Source organism: Vulpes lagopus, chromosome 1, assembly GCF_018345385.1.
Source record: "Vulpes lagopus strain Blue_001 chromosome 1, ASM1834538v1, whole genome shotgun sequence".
Taxonomy (NCBI): domain Eukaryota; kingdom Metazoa; phylum Chordata; class Mammalia; order Carnivora; family Canidae; genus Vulpes; species Vulpes lagopus.
The window spans coordinates 90,814,666-90,831,366 of NC_054824.1; the positions used below are offsets into that span (position 1 = coordinate 90,814,666).

At 38.2% G+C, this 16,701-nt stretch overlaps 1 protein-coding gene across 1 annotated transcript in view; it reads left to right on the forward strand.

Annotated features, from left to right (window-relative positions):
* The window catches only part of MYH15 (myosin heavy chain 15), a 150,288-nt gene that overhangs the window by 59,547 nt on the left and 74,040 nt on the right, over positions 1–16,701 (forward strand). The window contains exons 21-26 of the mRNA XM_041748566.1: positions 742–865; positions 2,460–2,596; positions 6,566–6,821; positions 11,183–11,425; positions 12,477–12,653; positions 14,310–14,455. Of these exons, the coding sequence (XP_041604500.1) occupies positions 742–865; positions 2,460–2,596; positions 6,566–6,821; positions 11,183–11,425; positions 12,477–12,653; positions 14,310–14,455 (1,083 nt within the window). The remainder of the gene's footprint in view (positions 1–741; positions 866–2,459; positions 2,597–6,565; positions 6,822–11,182; positions 11,426–12,476; positions 12,654–14,309; positions 14,456–16,701) is intronic.

Here is a 16,701-nt window from a genome sequence, read left to right on the forward strand (position 1 = left end):
TCCATTATTTCTTCCCCTTAAATCCAACATCCATGTAGCTGTAATATCCTTAAATCTCTATTAACGGATAATAGACCCACATATAGAAGAAATATATACAGAAGAAAGACATGGAGGCTGAATTGAATTTCTGAAATGTTGTGTGTACTTAATCGTAGCTGCCTTCCAAGCAAGCTTTTGCTTTACTAGCAAGCCTGTGAAAGAAAGGAACCCAGCAGGGTGTGTGGCAGGAGAGGCATTTCTGCTTTCTATTTTCTGAATTCCAAAAGTCTAAATTATAGGTCATCAAGCAAATTTGAACCAAGTATGGTAGGCTAGAAAGGGAACCTGTCTCAAGGTTAAGAGGTATATTTCTAGTTCTGTGCTAGCTCACTGTTAGGGTGAAGAAATCTTGGAAGACACATTTAATGTCTCTGCTTTTCAGTTTTCTTATCTGTACAACAGAGATCCATAAGCCTGCCTCTTCCCCTCCCTTTGCCTCCCAATCTCTCCTTCCCTCCCTAATTGAGCAGACTCAAATGATGTTGTCTCCAAGGGACTATGAAAAGTACAAATTATTATGCCAAAGTAAGAGATTATTACTTGTATCCTCATTATTGCCCAGAGTTTTGTGAAAATCGAACATATTGATAGGAGAGGTACAAGTCTGTACCTCCTTTACCTCATTTGTTCAGATTATTCTTTATTTGAATCATGTGACCTCCCTGACCCCAGGATTTATTCTTTATCTATTTCAATCAGGTACTGCATTCTGAACCCAAGAGCCTTTCCGAAGAGTAGGTTTGTAAGCAGCAGAAAAGCAGCTGAGGAATTACTTGGCTCATTGGAGATAGACCATATCCAGTACCGCTTTGGAATCACTAAGGTAACCGGAAAACTAGGAAGAATGCATTTGGAAAAGAGTGGGAGGAAAGAGTGTGTATCCTAAAATATCCATGATAAGGCACTCTACAGTTCTTGTGACCACAAATAACACAAATAGAGCTCAGTCAAAAGCGGAAACTTCAATGCTATTTGAGAGAAAACTCAATGCTTCTTCAGCCCTCAGTCTTGACTACATTTACATTTTTATAATTATTCATCTAAGTAAGTTTGTGCCAAGCTATAAAATATTGAATCAACCTCAGTGTGCTAGAATATGTGCAGAGACATCAGGGCTAGAAAAAGGTAAATTCAACTTACTGGAATAAATTGCTTGTCTCTGTTGAACGGATTAGTCTGCAAGTACTCGTTTAGTGAATTAATTCTAGAAGACTGCATGAGTAATTAAAAATGCTAAGGTCAACCTCACTATCCAAAAAAATTAATCCATAGTTAAGTTCTTTAGATGTGGTTGGCTAAATTCGGCTTTGCCTTAGATGATTTTGGTATGATCCATATATTATGGGAAATGTCTGACTAATAGATTTGGTTTCATTTGATGGTCGACATCAGGTGGTTCCTAATGACAGACATGGAAAGACCAAATTATTAGAGAATTGGAGGGTCTAGGATGAAGAGCTCACAGAAAAAGAGCTCCATAGGACATGACTATAAAATGGTACTTGACTCCCACATTTTGAGTGCCTGAGAATCTGCTTCTGGTGTCATTATTTCTGCTGATTGCCACTACTCGTCCTTAATTTCCTTGTGGGCTTAATTATTTTTGCTGTATACTACTAATCTAGACTGGGACTAGCAAGAGGCAAGAGAGCCTCCTAAGGCACAAAATTTAAGAAGGCACTCGCTATTAGGGTTATGTAAGTACTGACTTATACAACCCTGAAAGCGAGTGCTTCCTTAAAATTTGTGCCTGACACCTCACTCACCTCATCTTGGCCATTGCTAATAATTCGTGAAAAGGTGTTTATGTGGATTCTTTCATGCCTAAGACAAAGTGACTTTCTCTAGGAAAGAGATCAGCAAACTTTGGCCTAAGTTTGGCCCACAACCTATTTTTAATATGGCCCATTAGTTAAAAATGGTTTGACGTTTTTAAATGGTTGGGTGTTTTTTTTTTTTTTTTAAAGGATGAGGAGGAGGTAAATGAAGGAAAAGAGGAGATGAAGAAGATTCTATAGGTCTATGAAAATTCTATGTGAGCTGTAAAGTCCCAAAATATTTTCTCTCTGGCCCTTTACAGAAAAGTTTGCAGACCCCTGTCTGGCACTTCAGAGCACTGCCTGGCTGGGTCTGTCTTAAAACTTCAACCAGGCTCCCTCAATAACCTATACATTATTAACAGGGTAAGGAGGAGAATAGTCCATAGGGAGCAATAACTACAGGGTTAAATAAAATATTTTTGCAAACTTTAGATTTGTAAAACCAAACTTTCTAGAATGTACATTTTACACATTGAGTAAAACTTAGCAAGACAGATGACTAATCAATGAATACACCAGTTGTTCATACAGTCATTCAGTAGACATCTAATGAATACCCATTATGAGTGGAACTAACATCTAACTTATTTCTTTTAGGTGTTTTTAAAAGCTGGCTTTCTGGAACAACTGGAAGCAATGAGAGATGAGAGACTATCTAAAGTCTTTACATTGTTCCAAGCCAGAATACGGGGCAAATTGATGCGAATCAAGTTCCAGAAGATTCTGGAAGAGAGGTAGGATATCCCTCCCCTACACCTCATCTGCTAGAGTAGTGCTGTGCCTGAATCAGTGTGACTTCATCTCATTGTCTTATAATAAGTCAAGGTAAAGAGCTGCTAGCCTGCTTAGGCTGGGACTTCACTTAAAAATTAAATCCTGGGGATCCCTGGGTGGCGCAGCAGTTTGGCGCCTGCCTTTGGCCCAGGGCGCGATCCTGGAGACCCGGGATCGAATCCCACATCAGGCTCCCGGCGCATGGAGCCTGCTTCTCCCTCTGCCTGTGTCTCTGCCTCTCTCTCTTTCTCTCTGTATGACTATCATAAATAAATAAAATTTAAAAATAAAAAAATAAAAAAAATAAATCTTTAAAAAAAAAAAAAATTAAATCCTGGAACACAAACAGAGCATAAAGGGCTTTTTTTTTTTTTTTTTTGCCTTATCCAAGTAAGGATAAGTGTAATTCAGATATTTTTTGTATTGTTTCCAGGCTTCCCTTTAGAGGGATTCTTTAGAGTCAAGGAAGTGTGGGTCTCTGAGGGTGGCATGACTCATAGTTCATAACAGAAGCAGAACTGGAAAGGTTTGCATGCATCCTACAGCCAGCTCTGGGGAAATTTGCTGCAGAGTGGGGAGGTGTGCCGACCACTTTACAACTTCCCCTGGGTCAGAAATTGTGGCTGTTGGTGATATGTAATCATAACTCTTATTTCAGGCAGGTTCACTGGGGACATTTATCAACACATTTGGACACTAAGGTGTAGGTCTTGCCTATTGTTTAAGAGAGTCATGGAAAGTAAGCTAGCAAAATCTCCAAACAAAGGGACTGTGAGCAAGAGATTCTGCAGTTGTTACTTTTTTTTTTTTTTTTTTTACTGTTGTAGTTAACCTTCTGGAGAGAAGTCTACAGGTCTTGGTATAACTTGTTTAATTGACAATCATTAAATCCTTCTGTTTTTCCAAAAAAGAAAAATATCACTACATGGTGATATCAAAGATAATAGAGAGACCTCTCCTAAGAATTTTCTGTGTCTGATATTGTGCTCAGTATGGTATGGGAATTTATGGAATTTTGGGGATGGGAGACATGGCTTCTAAGACTAGTTGTGTAAACTTGGGTAAAAGTCTTACAGTTTCTATATAGTTCTCTTCCTTCATCTGTAAAATGAGGTCTTTACTATCCATTCCTTCTAAATCACAGGATGGCTTTACACAATTACCATAAAGTATTTCAAACAAAAAATACAGAAAATATTCTAATGTGCACTCATGGAGCTTATCATCAAAGTTTAGGAGTTCCTAACATTTTCTCTATAATTGCTCACAATTTAAAAATATTTGCAAAATTGACATCCTTTGTATATCTCTCCCTTGATCCAGATCCTATACCTAGTTCCCCAGATCCTGAATTTGTGTTGTCATTCCATGTTTTGTTCATGTTTTGTGTATGAAGCATATAAAGGTATGTTTTCATACCTTTAACATATTTTTCTGTAGTTGCTCACAACATTACAAAAAAATAAACATACAGTTGAAGCCCCTTGTATATTTCTGCTTTGATCTGAATCCTATGGAGATATGCAGATATCCTTAAAAGATGATTTTTGCCTATTTCGAGTCTTCATTTATATAATATTCTGCATATATTATCCTGAAATTCATTCTCTATATTCAGAACTACTTTTGCAATTTATTAATATTGATAAATTTAGTGCTAGATTATGGATTTTAACTGCTATATAGTATTTCATTGTATAAATATACCATGATTTATTTATCCATTTTCCAGCTCAAGTTAATTTAACTCATTTACGACTTTTTGCTATTAGGAACAGCTCTGTAGCATCATTTTTGTAAATGTCTGCCCCTTCACCTGTACGAGTTTTTTGAGAACAGTGTTACTCAAAATGCTGGTTCATGCTCTGAGAGTTTGTGGGTAGCAGCTAGTGAGACCCACACTCTCAGTAGCTTTTCTCTAGGGTATGAATTATTAGATTTTAGCCTACACACAACTTATCTTCTTGAGATATTGCCAATATGCTTTCCAATTGACTCATCATCAGAAGTGTATGAAAATCTCATTGCTCTAGATTATTACTAACTTGTGGTGTTTTGGACTTCCAAAAACTTCTGCCAAACTTTGTCATATTTCTGATTTTGGGGAAAGCTATCATTTCCCTTTTAAGATGATGTTTACTATAGACTTTTACCTTTTTTATACATTAATGGATTTGGTTATAGTATTATCATAAGGATTTTTGCAACATTGTTCATGAATATTGTTTTTAAAATACCTTTTTTATACATTGATGGATTTGGTTATAGTATTATAAGGATTTTTGCAACATTCTTCATGAATAAGTTTGGTAATTTTTTTCTCCTACTATGTTACCTATCTTTGGATCAAGATGACTTTAACCTTAGAAGACAAGTAGAGAATGTTTCTTCTTTTCAAAACATGAAACAATTTATTTTGATTATCTGTTCCTTGAATGGTTGGTAAATTTGCCTATTAAACCAAGTAGATACGGTGATGGGGTTTTTCAATTTTGATTCCATTTATTTAACAGTTATAGGTCTATTGAGATTTCTCTTCTTGAATTGGTTTAGATGTTCCTTTAAAAAACTGTACATTTCTTTTAAATTTTCCAATTTGCTAGATTATGATTTTTAATTTCTACCATATCTATATGTTTCTAAACATAATCCTAGATTATTCTTAGAATATTATTATTTCTAGTACTGTTTATTTGTGTCTACTCTCCTTTTTCTTGATCACTTATGTCAGATACTTATATAGACTATGTAATTACCTTTTTTCATTTTGTTTTTTCTTTCTAGTTTATTAGTCTCTGATCTCATCTTTATTCTTTCCTTCCTTCCACTTGCTTTGGGTTTATTAATTCACAATTTTTTTCAGTGTGTATAATCAGCTTCTCAATTCTTCCACTGAATTTGATTTAAATGACTATATTTTCCAGTATCAGATATTTTATTTGGTCCTCTTTCAAATCTTTCTGCCCTCTTATCATAAAGGCTCATTTATTTCTTGTTTTTTTTTTTTTTTAAGTCTTTCCTCTATGCCTTTAAGAATTTTTAACAATTATTTTATGGTCTCCACCAGATTGTTCAATTATTTAAAATTCTTGGGGGAATAATCAGACTTTTTATTATAGTTGCCCTCCCTCACTTATGGTTGATTTTTTTTTTTTCTATAGGTGTTTTGTAATTTTGAAGAGTAAGCTCATCTACTAAGAGACTTTAGGAGAATCTCTAGTGCTTGATTTGAGGGTATTTTCTTCAGTGCACTTTTGCATTCTCCTTTCCCAAAAGCCCAAAGGGTGTTTATTACCAGCATAAAAAATGATTATGCTAAATTCTTACATACATCTGCACTGATCAGATAGTATGATTTAAACCTCAGACATTCCAATGGTACTGGTCTAGGATAAAAAAAAATTCTGGAGTAGAATTTTTTCTTTATCCTAAGCCCAGAGCAAATCAGATGTACTTCTCTTTGACATCACTTTGTGCTAGTGGTGAATTTAAAATTTTTTCTTTTCATTAAGAATGATGTTCTTCGAAAGTCTCAGCCTGTTTCTTTATCCATGTGGATATAAAAATATAAATCATTACAATACCAAAACTGGATCCCACCTTCCATGAAGGTGGCCAAGCTATACACACATTCATTAAAAGTTTTTTTGCTCCCTCTTTCTTACCCTCTTTCAGACTCCACTCTCATTGAGAGGATGTTTGTAGTGGGAGTATTTTGGGGACATCTAGCCCACAATACTGCTAGCCCAAGAAGTCCCTCATAGGGCTTTTGCCAGAATCAAATGAGAGCCCAGATGTAGAAGTGCCTTGAAGACTAATGAGATATTTTAATGACTCCTCAGAAGATATGCTTCTTAAGGATCTGGATTGGGAAAATGACTCTCATATCATCTGGGTTAACTTGTTTTTCTTTTTCCCTCTTGATTTAGGGACGCACTTCTTTTGATCCAGTGGAACATAAGAGTTTTCATGGCTGTGAAGAACTGGCCCTGGATGAGGCTCTTCTTTAAGATCAAGCCTCTTGTTAAATCTGCTGAAATGGGAAAGGAGATAGTTGCTCTGAAGCAAGAGTGTGTGCAACTGCAAAAAGCCTTGGAGAAGTCAGAATCTCAGAGGGAAGAACTGAAAGCAAAACAGGTCTCCTTCATCAGGGAGAAGAATGACCTGCTTCTTCAGCTGCAGGCTGTGAGTGGCCCCACCATTTGTTCTTCAAATCAAGTTTTTAATTAGAGTCCCTTGTTTTGCAGGCAGTGTTCACTTGAGAAAAATGAGGCATGTGCTTCTCAAATACTATAGAATTTCACCAAACACAATGGGAACACTAAAGGAGACACCCTGTTTTATAGTGAAGTGATTTCATTGGCAGGATGTCTTTGAAAAGGGGACAAACCATTAGACGGGTTTTAACTATATAAAAGCAGCACAATCTATCATGGGAGCCAAGAAACTCTGGGACTTAATTTAAGTTTTCTATGATTCATTAGCAAATCAAAAGACAGGATTTAGTAGATCCTGAGAAAAGCTTTACTGAAATCTTCAGGATTATTGCAGTATGCTTCTAGTTGGTTTTCCTGATTTTGGCCTCTCTATTTCCCCTTCTCCAGTCCAAATCAACCTCACTAATCAGTCCAATTCTTAAAGCAGCAGCTCTCAACACTGGCTCTGCCTCAAACTTACTGGTGAAGCATTTAAAAAATAAAAAAGAAAGATGCCTAGACCCCACTGTCAGGTATTTTGATTAAGCAAGCCCTGAATGGGTTCAAATAATCTATATGGGTGATTCTGATACCCAGTTAGGATTGAGAACCATTGTCTTAAACAAACATCATGTTGCTTCCCTGATGAATAAGTTTCAGATCCTATAATATGTGCATTATAGACTCCAGACCCTTGGTGTTGGCATCTGAGCCTCTATCTCCAATCTGATGCCAATGTGCCATTACTCACTCCCTTTCACATTCCTCCTCTCTAACCACCAGGATTTCTGTTATCCCCAAACATCCCAAAGGCAGCGATGAGATTTTACCCACTGATATTATATTTTCCACCCCACTTAGCACAGTGCTAAGTTAAAAAATACTGGGTTCCAATACAATTATATGCAATTTATAATATAATTTATGCAATACAATTATAAAACACCTTTTTCCTGCTTTTTGTACTTACAGAAAGCAGAGAAAATTTAATAATTTTAGACTTACCAAGTTATTCTTTTATTTTGGGGCTATACTATTCATGTGTTCCAAGAGGCCATATTTTGCAGGAGAATTTCACCCAAACCCATATTTCTGATATGTATTTAACATAACAGTGGTTCTAGAATTTTAGTGTATTTCAGCCTCACCTGAGATACTTGTTAGAAATACAAATTCTTGGGCCCCACTCTAAACCTACTTTCAATTCATACTGTGAAAATCCCTGTTCATAGTATCATGTTTTGTGCAGCTTGTGGGAGAGGCCTCCCAGTTTTCATCATTCTCCCTGTCAACAGAGAGAGTGGTCAGTGCTACTACCTAAGCTGGTCTGGAAGATAGAAATGGACCCACCTCATGCAGGAGGTGGTAGGTAAAAGCCTGGAATACATGATAAAGGATCAGTGTGGGAAGCATGGGAAACGCATGGAAGCCAGTTCCTGAGCAAACCTAGGAAGGCTGAGATGGGTTCAAATTGTAACTGAGATTTTTAAAGTTGACAAAGCCATGATATGTTTTATTATTATTTGTTTTTAAGAACACAGCTGAACACAGTAGGGATCAAATAAACAAAGATTCTTTTAAAACCATCACTTAGGGATCCCTGGGTGGCGCAGCGGTTTGGCACCTGCCTTTGGCCCAGGGCGCGATCCTGGAGACCCGGGATCGAATCCCACATCAGGCTCCCAGTGCATGGAGCCTGCTTCTCCCTCCGCCTGTGTCTCTGCCTCTCTCTCTCTCTCTGTGACTATCATAAATAAAAAAATAAATAAATAAATAAATAAATAAAAATAAAGGCAAGTGGAGTAAAGGAGAAACAAAAAAAAAATAAATAAATAAAACCATCACTTACTCAAAATACTGCAGAACTGAGTGAACCCATTCCAATTAATGTTATGAGTACATGAGAATAACTGCCATCAGGGAGAGGATGTTCCTACTGTTAACCTGCCACACCATTGCTCAGCTGGCCCCCAAGTCCTGCTGTCATGTTTAATGAAGGGATCAATGATGGTCGATTGGATTGTCTTCTTCTTTCAGTGATGGTGACAGGTCCAGTACACATGCTGAATGGAATAGAGCAAATAAGCATTCTACTTGTCAACCTGGTGTGAACTAAGATCAAATGTTCCCATTATTTCCCAAACATTGAAAGCTACTCTGATCTGCATAGATGCTTCCTGCTTTGACATTTTTGTTTGTTTTGAATTTATCCTTTTTCTTTTGGTCCTCAGTGATGTTGGAGATTTACTATTCTATGCCTTCCCCATCTGTGCCTCTTTGAGCCCCATTTGTTGGGCAGATGGCCATTCTCAACAGTTAGCCAGAAATCAATGGCCTAGAATTTTGCCTTATTCTTCTCTTTTTTCCTCAAATTTTTATTTAAATTCTAGTTAAGATATAGTGTAATAGTGGTTTCAGAGTAGAATTGAGGGTGCCTGGGTGGCTCAGTGGGCTAAATGTTATGATCCCAGGGTCCTGGGATTGAGTCCTATGTCGGGCTCCCTGTTCAGAGGGGAGTCTGCTTCTCCCTCCCTCTCTGCCCCCTCCCCCTCTGCCTCCTACTCTTTCTCTCTCAAATAAATAAATAACATCTTTTTTTTTTTTAAAGGATAGAATTGATTCATTACTTACGTATAACACCCAGTGCTCATTACAAATACTCTCCTTAATACCCATCACCCATTTAGCCCATTCCCCACCCACCACCCCTCTAGCAGCCTTTCAATTTGTTCTCTCTAGTTAAGAGTCTCTTATGGTTTGTTTCTCTTTTTTTCTTTCCCCTATGTTCATCTGTTCTATTTCCTAAATTCTACATATGAAATCATATGGTATTTGTCTTTCTCTGACTGACTTATTTCACTTAGCATTATGCTCTCTAGCTCTACCTACGTTATTGCAAATAGCAAAATTTCTTTTGATGGCTGAGTAATATTCCATTATATACACCATATCTTCTTTATCCAATCATCAGTTGATGGACATTTGGGCTCTTTCCATAATTTGGCTATTGTTGATAAATCTATAAACATCAGAGTATAGGTGCTCTTTTGAATCCATATTTTTGTATCCTTTGGGTAAATACTTAGTATTGCAATTGCTGGATCATAGGGTAGTTCTATTTCTAACTTTTTGGGGAACCTCCATTCTGTTTTCCTGAGTGACTACCACTTTACATTTCAAACAACCGAAGCCAGGCAAATAGATAGTTAATAAATTACTGAGCGTGCCTGGCTGGTTTAGTAAATTGAGCAGCCAGCTCTTGATTTCAACTCAAGTCACAATCTCAGGGTCCTGGGATTGAGCCCTGTATCTGGCTCCATACTCAATAGGGAGTCTGAGAATTATTTCTCTCTCCCCCTCTGCCCCTCCCCCCACTTCCGCATTCTCTCTCAAATAAATAAAAAAATATTAAAATAAATCGAGTGGCATATTGCAAAGAATGGATGATAAGGTCTAGAGATGGAAGATGGAGCTAGATGTGAAGTTATGTTGCAAGGAGACCTACTGTAATTAAGAACTGGCTTACAAGGAAGGGGTTTTATTTAGCCTCGAAAAGAGACAAATTAGAGGGGTTCAAAGTTATAAAGCATGTTTGTAGCCAAAAGGCAATTGACCCTTTCATTTTTTACTTGACCCATAACACAGGAACAATGGGTCACTCACTGGAGAATTAGAGGCAGTATTTTTGAAAGGATAAAAACAAAGACTGTTTTATACTCGGTGTATAACTTGTGGAATTTACCACTGACAGAATCATTGAGGAAAAGATTTTCTTTGGAAATAATAGTAAAATCTAGTTAGTAACCTGCAAGTTAAATTTATGAATTCTAAATTTCAGCCTATAAATAAAAAAATATACAACTCTACTTGTTGGAAGATACACACATATATAAAACAAGTGCATCAGGGCACTTACAATAATATAAATATTCTAGTATCCGAGGGAACACTGCTTTCTTAAAAGACTGTATTCTGAACAGGTATCAACCTCAAACTCTATGCCCATGTGGATGCTTCCAGACGCTGTGAATTAAGCAGTACGCCACTGATTTTTGGAGGCATGTTAGCTCCTTTAGGCCACCAGGATTCTATTAAGTGCTTTAGAAGAGGTAATCTAATCTACTGAATGGCCCGAAAGATCAAAAGCACCTCCAAGCACAAGCAACTCCTCCACTCCTCAACAATAGGATCAGGGAACTGGGAATATTATTTCACCTGCTGAGGGAAGGCAGGTGAAAGTACTGGTCACAGGGCAGGCAATTATCTCTTTGCGATGCGTTAAGCAGCATTTTCGCCTAGCTGATAAATTATTTCCAGCTGTTGGCAACAATTTTCTCCTCATCATGGCAGGAGCAAGAGACCCTGGCAAATGTTGAAGAGCAGTGTGAGTCACTGATTAAATCCAAGATCCAGCTGGAGGCCAGAGTCAAGGTGCTGTCTGCGCGAGTGGAGGAAGAAGAGGAGATAAATTCTGAGCTGATGGCCAGGGGGCGGAGGCTCGAAGATGAATGTTCCGAGTTGAAGAAAGAAATCGATGACCTGGAAACAATATTGGTGAAGTCACAGAAGGAGAAGCGTGCTTCGGAGCACAAGGTACTTTTCTCGATAATGCTAGGGGGGCCTGGAGTGGGCCAGTCCCACTCCCCATCAGGTTCCACTATCAGACTTGCTCAGCCTAAATGAATGAACACGGTGGCCCGCAGCTTTACAGCAGGCCCAATCGGAACCAGCATGAAATGAAGGGTCGGATGACCTGTGTGCTGTCCCGATTCAAATTTCCAATTCGAACTTATGGGACCGCACTTAATTTTCCAAATGAAACATCTTCACTTGTTTCAGTCTTATTACATCTGAAATCTAGTGGAGAGACCAGAAGAGTTTCATTGGGCCTCTGAGTATCCTTGTCTGGAAGGAGAGTGATCGTGATGCAGTTTACTGAAAGGTGATTTGGGATGTGTCTGAACCTCTAGCTCTGTGATTAATTTGAAGTTCGACCTTGAGGATGTCATGTTAATTCCAGTTAAGGATTTTGACATCCCGTTCATTTCATTTGAGGATTTTAACTTGCACATCTGTGTATGAATTGAAACTAGCTGAGGAGTCCGTTTCCGACCTCTGATGAACAACTGGTCTCTGGAATGACACTGTAATTTTGGCAGATTAAATAGCAACTCCTGTGCCATTGGTTCCCTTTCATAAAAGCGTGTGGGCCTGATAGAGACAGCTTCCATTTTTGCATATTTTAACAGCTGGAACTCTTCTTTCATTGCCACTCTCAGGATTTGAGACATGACAAGATTGCTATGTGCCCCCTGAGTACTCAGAAAACTACCTTTAGTGGTGTTCTTGTTATATAACAATACAACACACTGAAAACTGGCCGTCAAATGAGCTATCCTGATACCTGCTTAACCAGATTACCCCATTCCTTAACACACATTCTGTGTGTGTGTGTGTGTGTGTGTGTAAGAAGAAGTGAATTTAGAGTTTTTAACAGGAGATTGGGAATTTGGCTAACTTTGGTTCTTTATGACCTTGGATACCTCTTGAGACTGTACCAGAAAAGACACAAGATGGCCCTTAGCATGATGCCCACCCTCCCAGTAGAAACTCTAATGCTACTGTCACTGTCATCGTCCCACAGGTCAAGAACCTGACAGAGGAAGTAGAGTCTCTAAATGAGGATATCAGCAAACTTACCAGAGCAGCCAAGGTCATGCAGGAGGCCCATCAGCAGACACTGGACGACCTGCACATAGAGGAGGAGAAACTCAGCAGCCTGAGCAAAGCCAAGTTGAAGTTGGAACGGCAAGTAGATGAGGTAGGTAACGCTGTGTCTGGCTAGTGAGCCATCTGCATCTATCCAAACCTCTGATTTCTACTTAATTTATCTTGACAGTTTGGGGAAAACTTAGCATGGCTTGTATCTTTACTATTTGGAAACAGAGGTTTATCTGTTTCTCGATGTACACAGAAGCACTCCAGTGCATGAGAAGCCCCGGTGTGTAATCAGTTTTTAAATGGAACCTCCATACAACCCTGGGCAGTGGGGGAAAAGCATCGAGAGGATTCATAAAGGGTTACCCCTGCAGGTGACTGACTGTCTCCTATAGCCCCCGCAGAACCTGGTGTTTTGCCCTACAGACAAGCTGGTTCTCTACTTGACACTAGTGTTGAGAGATGAGTTGAAAGGCCCTGTTGTGTCTCCGGTGCTGTGCCGCAGCTTATTTATAATGGAAAGATATGTAAATCACAAGCTGTGACTTGGAAAAATACTTGGCAGATTCTAAAGGTGGTGTCCCTGTTCTGCTCCAAACACCCTGGGAAATAAAGATGTTTTAAACCACCCTTTGTGGTAGCTTCCTCATTCTCCCTTCCCTCCTCAGCTGGTAGAGCATATGCATTCGCTCTCAAAGTTGCAAAAGCTTAGCCTTTATAAAATTGCTGACAAGGGTGGTCTGGCTTTTTTACTTGAACTATTTGCTGCTTTTTCCTCATGCTTTCTATCAGTTGTCTCAGTTCTCTTCCTATTTCCATGGATTGTGTGTCTCACAAAGCCTCAGTCTGAGGATTTACTCTGTGTGTGTGCGCACGCTCGCTCTTTCGCTCTCTCACAAACACACACTAGGTCTCTCCTGGAGTTCATCTGCTCTCAGGTTTTTACATACTCTTTCTAGAAATCTGCATTCCTCCTCCTCCTATTTGAATTTCCTATATTTTGCTGGTTACAGAAAATAGCTTCTCTTGCTGAAAAGTAAACATATCAATGTATCAGTGAACAAACAGCCATATTTTATGTGTTCTCTAGCCTCCTGCTAAACCAACCTCAGTATTGTTGACCACACTAATCCAGAAAACACTGGGACATTCCAACCACCCTCGGGGGGAGCCAGGATATGACATCATGATATGGATGAGAAGAGGGTACCAAGGTGGTGAAGGAGATAGGGAAGTCATGCCATGTGAGATGTGTACGAAAGGGCCTGTGAAATCAGCTGCCTCATATTCATAGATGATTGCGTGGAGACAGATTTGCTTGGTGTTGCTCCAGGGAACAGAGCTTAGACTCATGGGAAGAATTTACAGAGAATATTTTGGCTTCTTAGGAGGAAGCACTCCTGAGTAAATGGACTTATCCACCCATGAAATGAGCTGCTGTTTGAAGAAGTAGGCTTCCCAGCAGTGAGAAACCATCAAACAAGGGCTCACTGGCTATTTATTAGTGGCTCCTTCCTTAGGACAGAGCTCATACTGCGTGATCTCCAAAGTTGTCCTTCATCACCATAATTTCTAGATTTTTGTTGTCTTATCGATGCACACAATATTTATTTTAAAGCATCTACATCACTGGGCAACATTTACGTAATCTGTGCATTTTTCTTTCTTTTTTCCAGAAGATAAGTGTTAATGAACACATCTAGCAAAGTATACACTTTACCAACGTATTTGGCTATTATTTAATACCTCTTTTTGTCAGCTTGAGGGTGCCCTTGAGCGGGAGAGAAAAGCAAGAATGAACTGTGAGAGGGAGAGGAGCAAACTGGAGGGCGATTTTGAGCTGCACCGCAAGAGCATGGAGCACCTGGAGAGCAGCCAGCTGCAGCTAGCAGGAAAGCTGAGCGAGTAAGCCACCTTGCTGTTGACCTGACATTCGGGAAGACCTTAGATTGGAAGGAACAGCTCTCTCATGTCATTTATCCTTGTGACTCCAGGGCCAGATGTCTTAAGACCTGAAGGGGAAGATAACAAACCTAGGAAAGGAAATGATTTTTTTTTCTGGACTTTATTATATGGTTGTAAAAAAAGAGAGTGCATAATCTAGAAGATGATGAGTGAGAAGGTATCTGACTAGCAGATGGGAAAGAAAAGTGTAAGGCATATGAGATGTAAATTATTGAAATTTGAGGCTACAAGTCCAAAATACAAGTCCAAAAATAAAAATAACTTACTTCTTTTACTCATGATGAGTGTAATGGCATAAAAAGTAAAAACAAAACAAAAAAGATAAAGCAAAAATAAATAAAAACAAAACAATCTCTAATATAAAGTTCAACATAAGCCTCTGATAACTTTTAAAAAGTTGGCCAGATTTAACTTCATTGTTATTTGTGTAGCCTTTTCTATCAAGTAATTTACCCTAAAAAATACTAAATTTTAAAGTTTAAAGCAAAACATAACAATCAAAATGAGTGGAGCTTTCAGCTCCCTTGGATTCAGGGCAAGACGGCCCCTCAGTCTAGTTTCATTAGTCAGTGAAATGGACTTTCTCCTTTTGTTTCTTCTCATCCCCTACTGAGCTAGACTTAATTCTAACCATTAGGGATTTTCAAGTTATTGGGAATAGATCAAATAAGAGCAGGAGGCAGCAAGGCCCAAGAGTGAAGTAAGGTCAGGGTAAAGCTAGGAGCACATCCATCACTGGAGCCAGAAGGAGAAGGGAGTCAAGTGAGCAGCTATGAGCTCCTGGTCTTTCTGTCTTTGTGCATGAGTTGCCATCATACATGCTCATGTTCAGGCTTGATTAATAACTTAAGAAGTTACTGGACTTGATAGGTGTTTGGAAAAAGAAGAAATAAGTAATCCCATAAATGTATGGAACGGTGAAACCATGATAGAGGTCCCTGAGCATTCAATTTTAAGATGATGTTTCAGTTCAGAAAAGTGAAAATGATGTTCCATGTCCTTGTAGGCCATAAGTCAAAGAGCTCTGGCATTTCTGTTTTCAGAAAGGTACAACTTTAACTCTAAAACTTTTCCTCTAAATGGACCTATGCATATATAAAAACTTAATACATGATAAAGGTATTACGTATTTCATTGAAAGCATTTCAAATCAGTGATGACTGGATAGAGAGTACTTAATAAATGATGCTGAGATTATTAGCTATTCGTTTTCTGAGATGTGAGGTAGAAATTTAACTTTCACTAGTCACATGCACAAAATCCAGTTGCATTAAAGAATTAAGTGTAAAAACAAGGCTATAAAACCATTAGAAAATGAAACATAATTCACAATCCCTAAGATATAGAAGCAACTTAAATGTCCTTTGATGGATAAATGGATACAGAAGATGTGGTGTATACATATAGTGGAATATTATTCAGCCTTTAAACAGAAGGAAACCCTGCCATATGTGACGCCATAGATGAACCTGGAGGATACAATGCTAAGTGAAATAGGAGTCATAGAAAAACAAATACTTCATGATTTGTTTATATGAGGCATCTAAAACAGTCAAACTTATAGAAACAGATTAGAATGGTGATTGCTAGGGGCTGGAGGGAGTGGAAAATAAGGATATTATTTAATGGGTAGACAGTTTCAGTTATGCAAGATGACTGAGTTCTAGAAATCTGTACGGCATTTTGCCTATAGTTAGCATTACCATATTATGCACTTAAATATTTGTTAAGAGGGTAGGTCTCATGTTGAATGTTCTTACCACAATAAACACAACAAAAATCATTGGAAGACAATATAGGTGATAAGTCTTAGGAAAATAGCAGGTTAAGTTTTCTTGAATAAGTGTCAAAAGCCAGAGACAGGAAAAGAATATTTTGATACGTTTAATGATATAAAATTTTAAACATTTAAGTGGCAAATGCCAGCATAAGTAAAATCAGAACAAGTGATATAAGATGCGAGAAATATTTGCAGCAGACGTCAGAAAATAAATAAGTATACTAACAGGAAATCTATAGTTCAATAATTATATGAACAACCTAGCAGATCAATGATTAAAGGACACCACCAAGTAGTTTATTTGGTTTATGGACCATTTTTAAATCCTCGTAGTTGACAAGATGCTGCCTTACTGTTAAACAAAGACATAAAAAGAAAAACATTTTAACTTCTCTAAGGCTAGGAA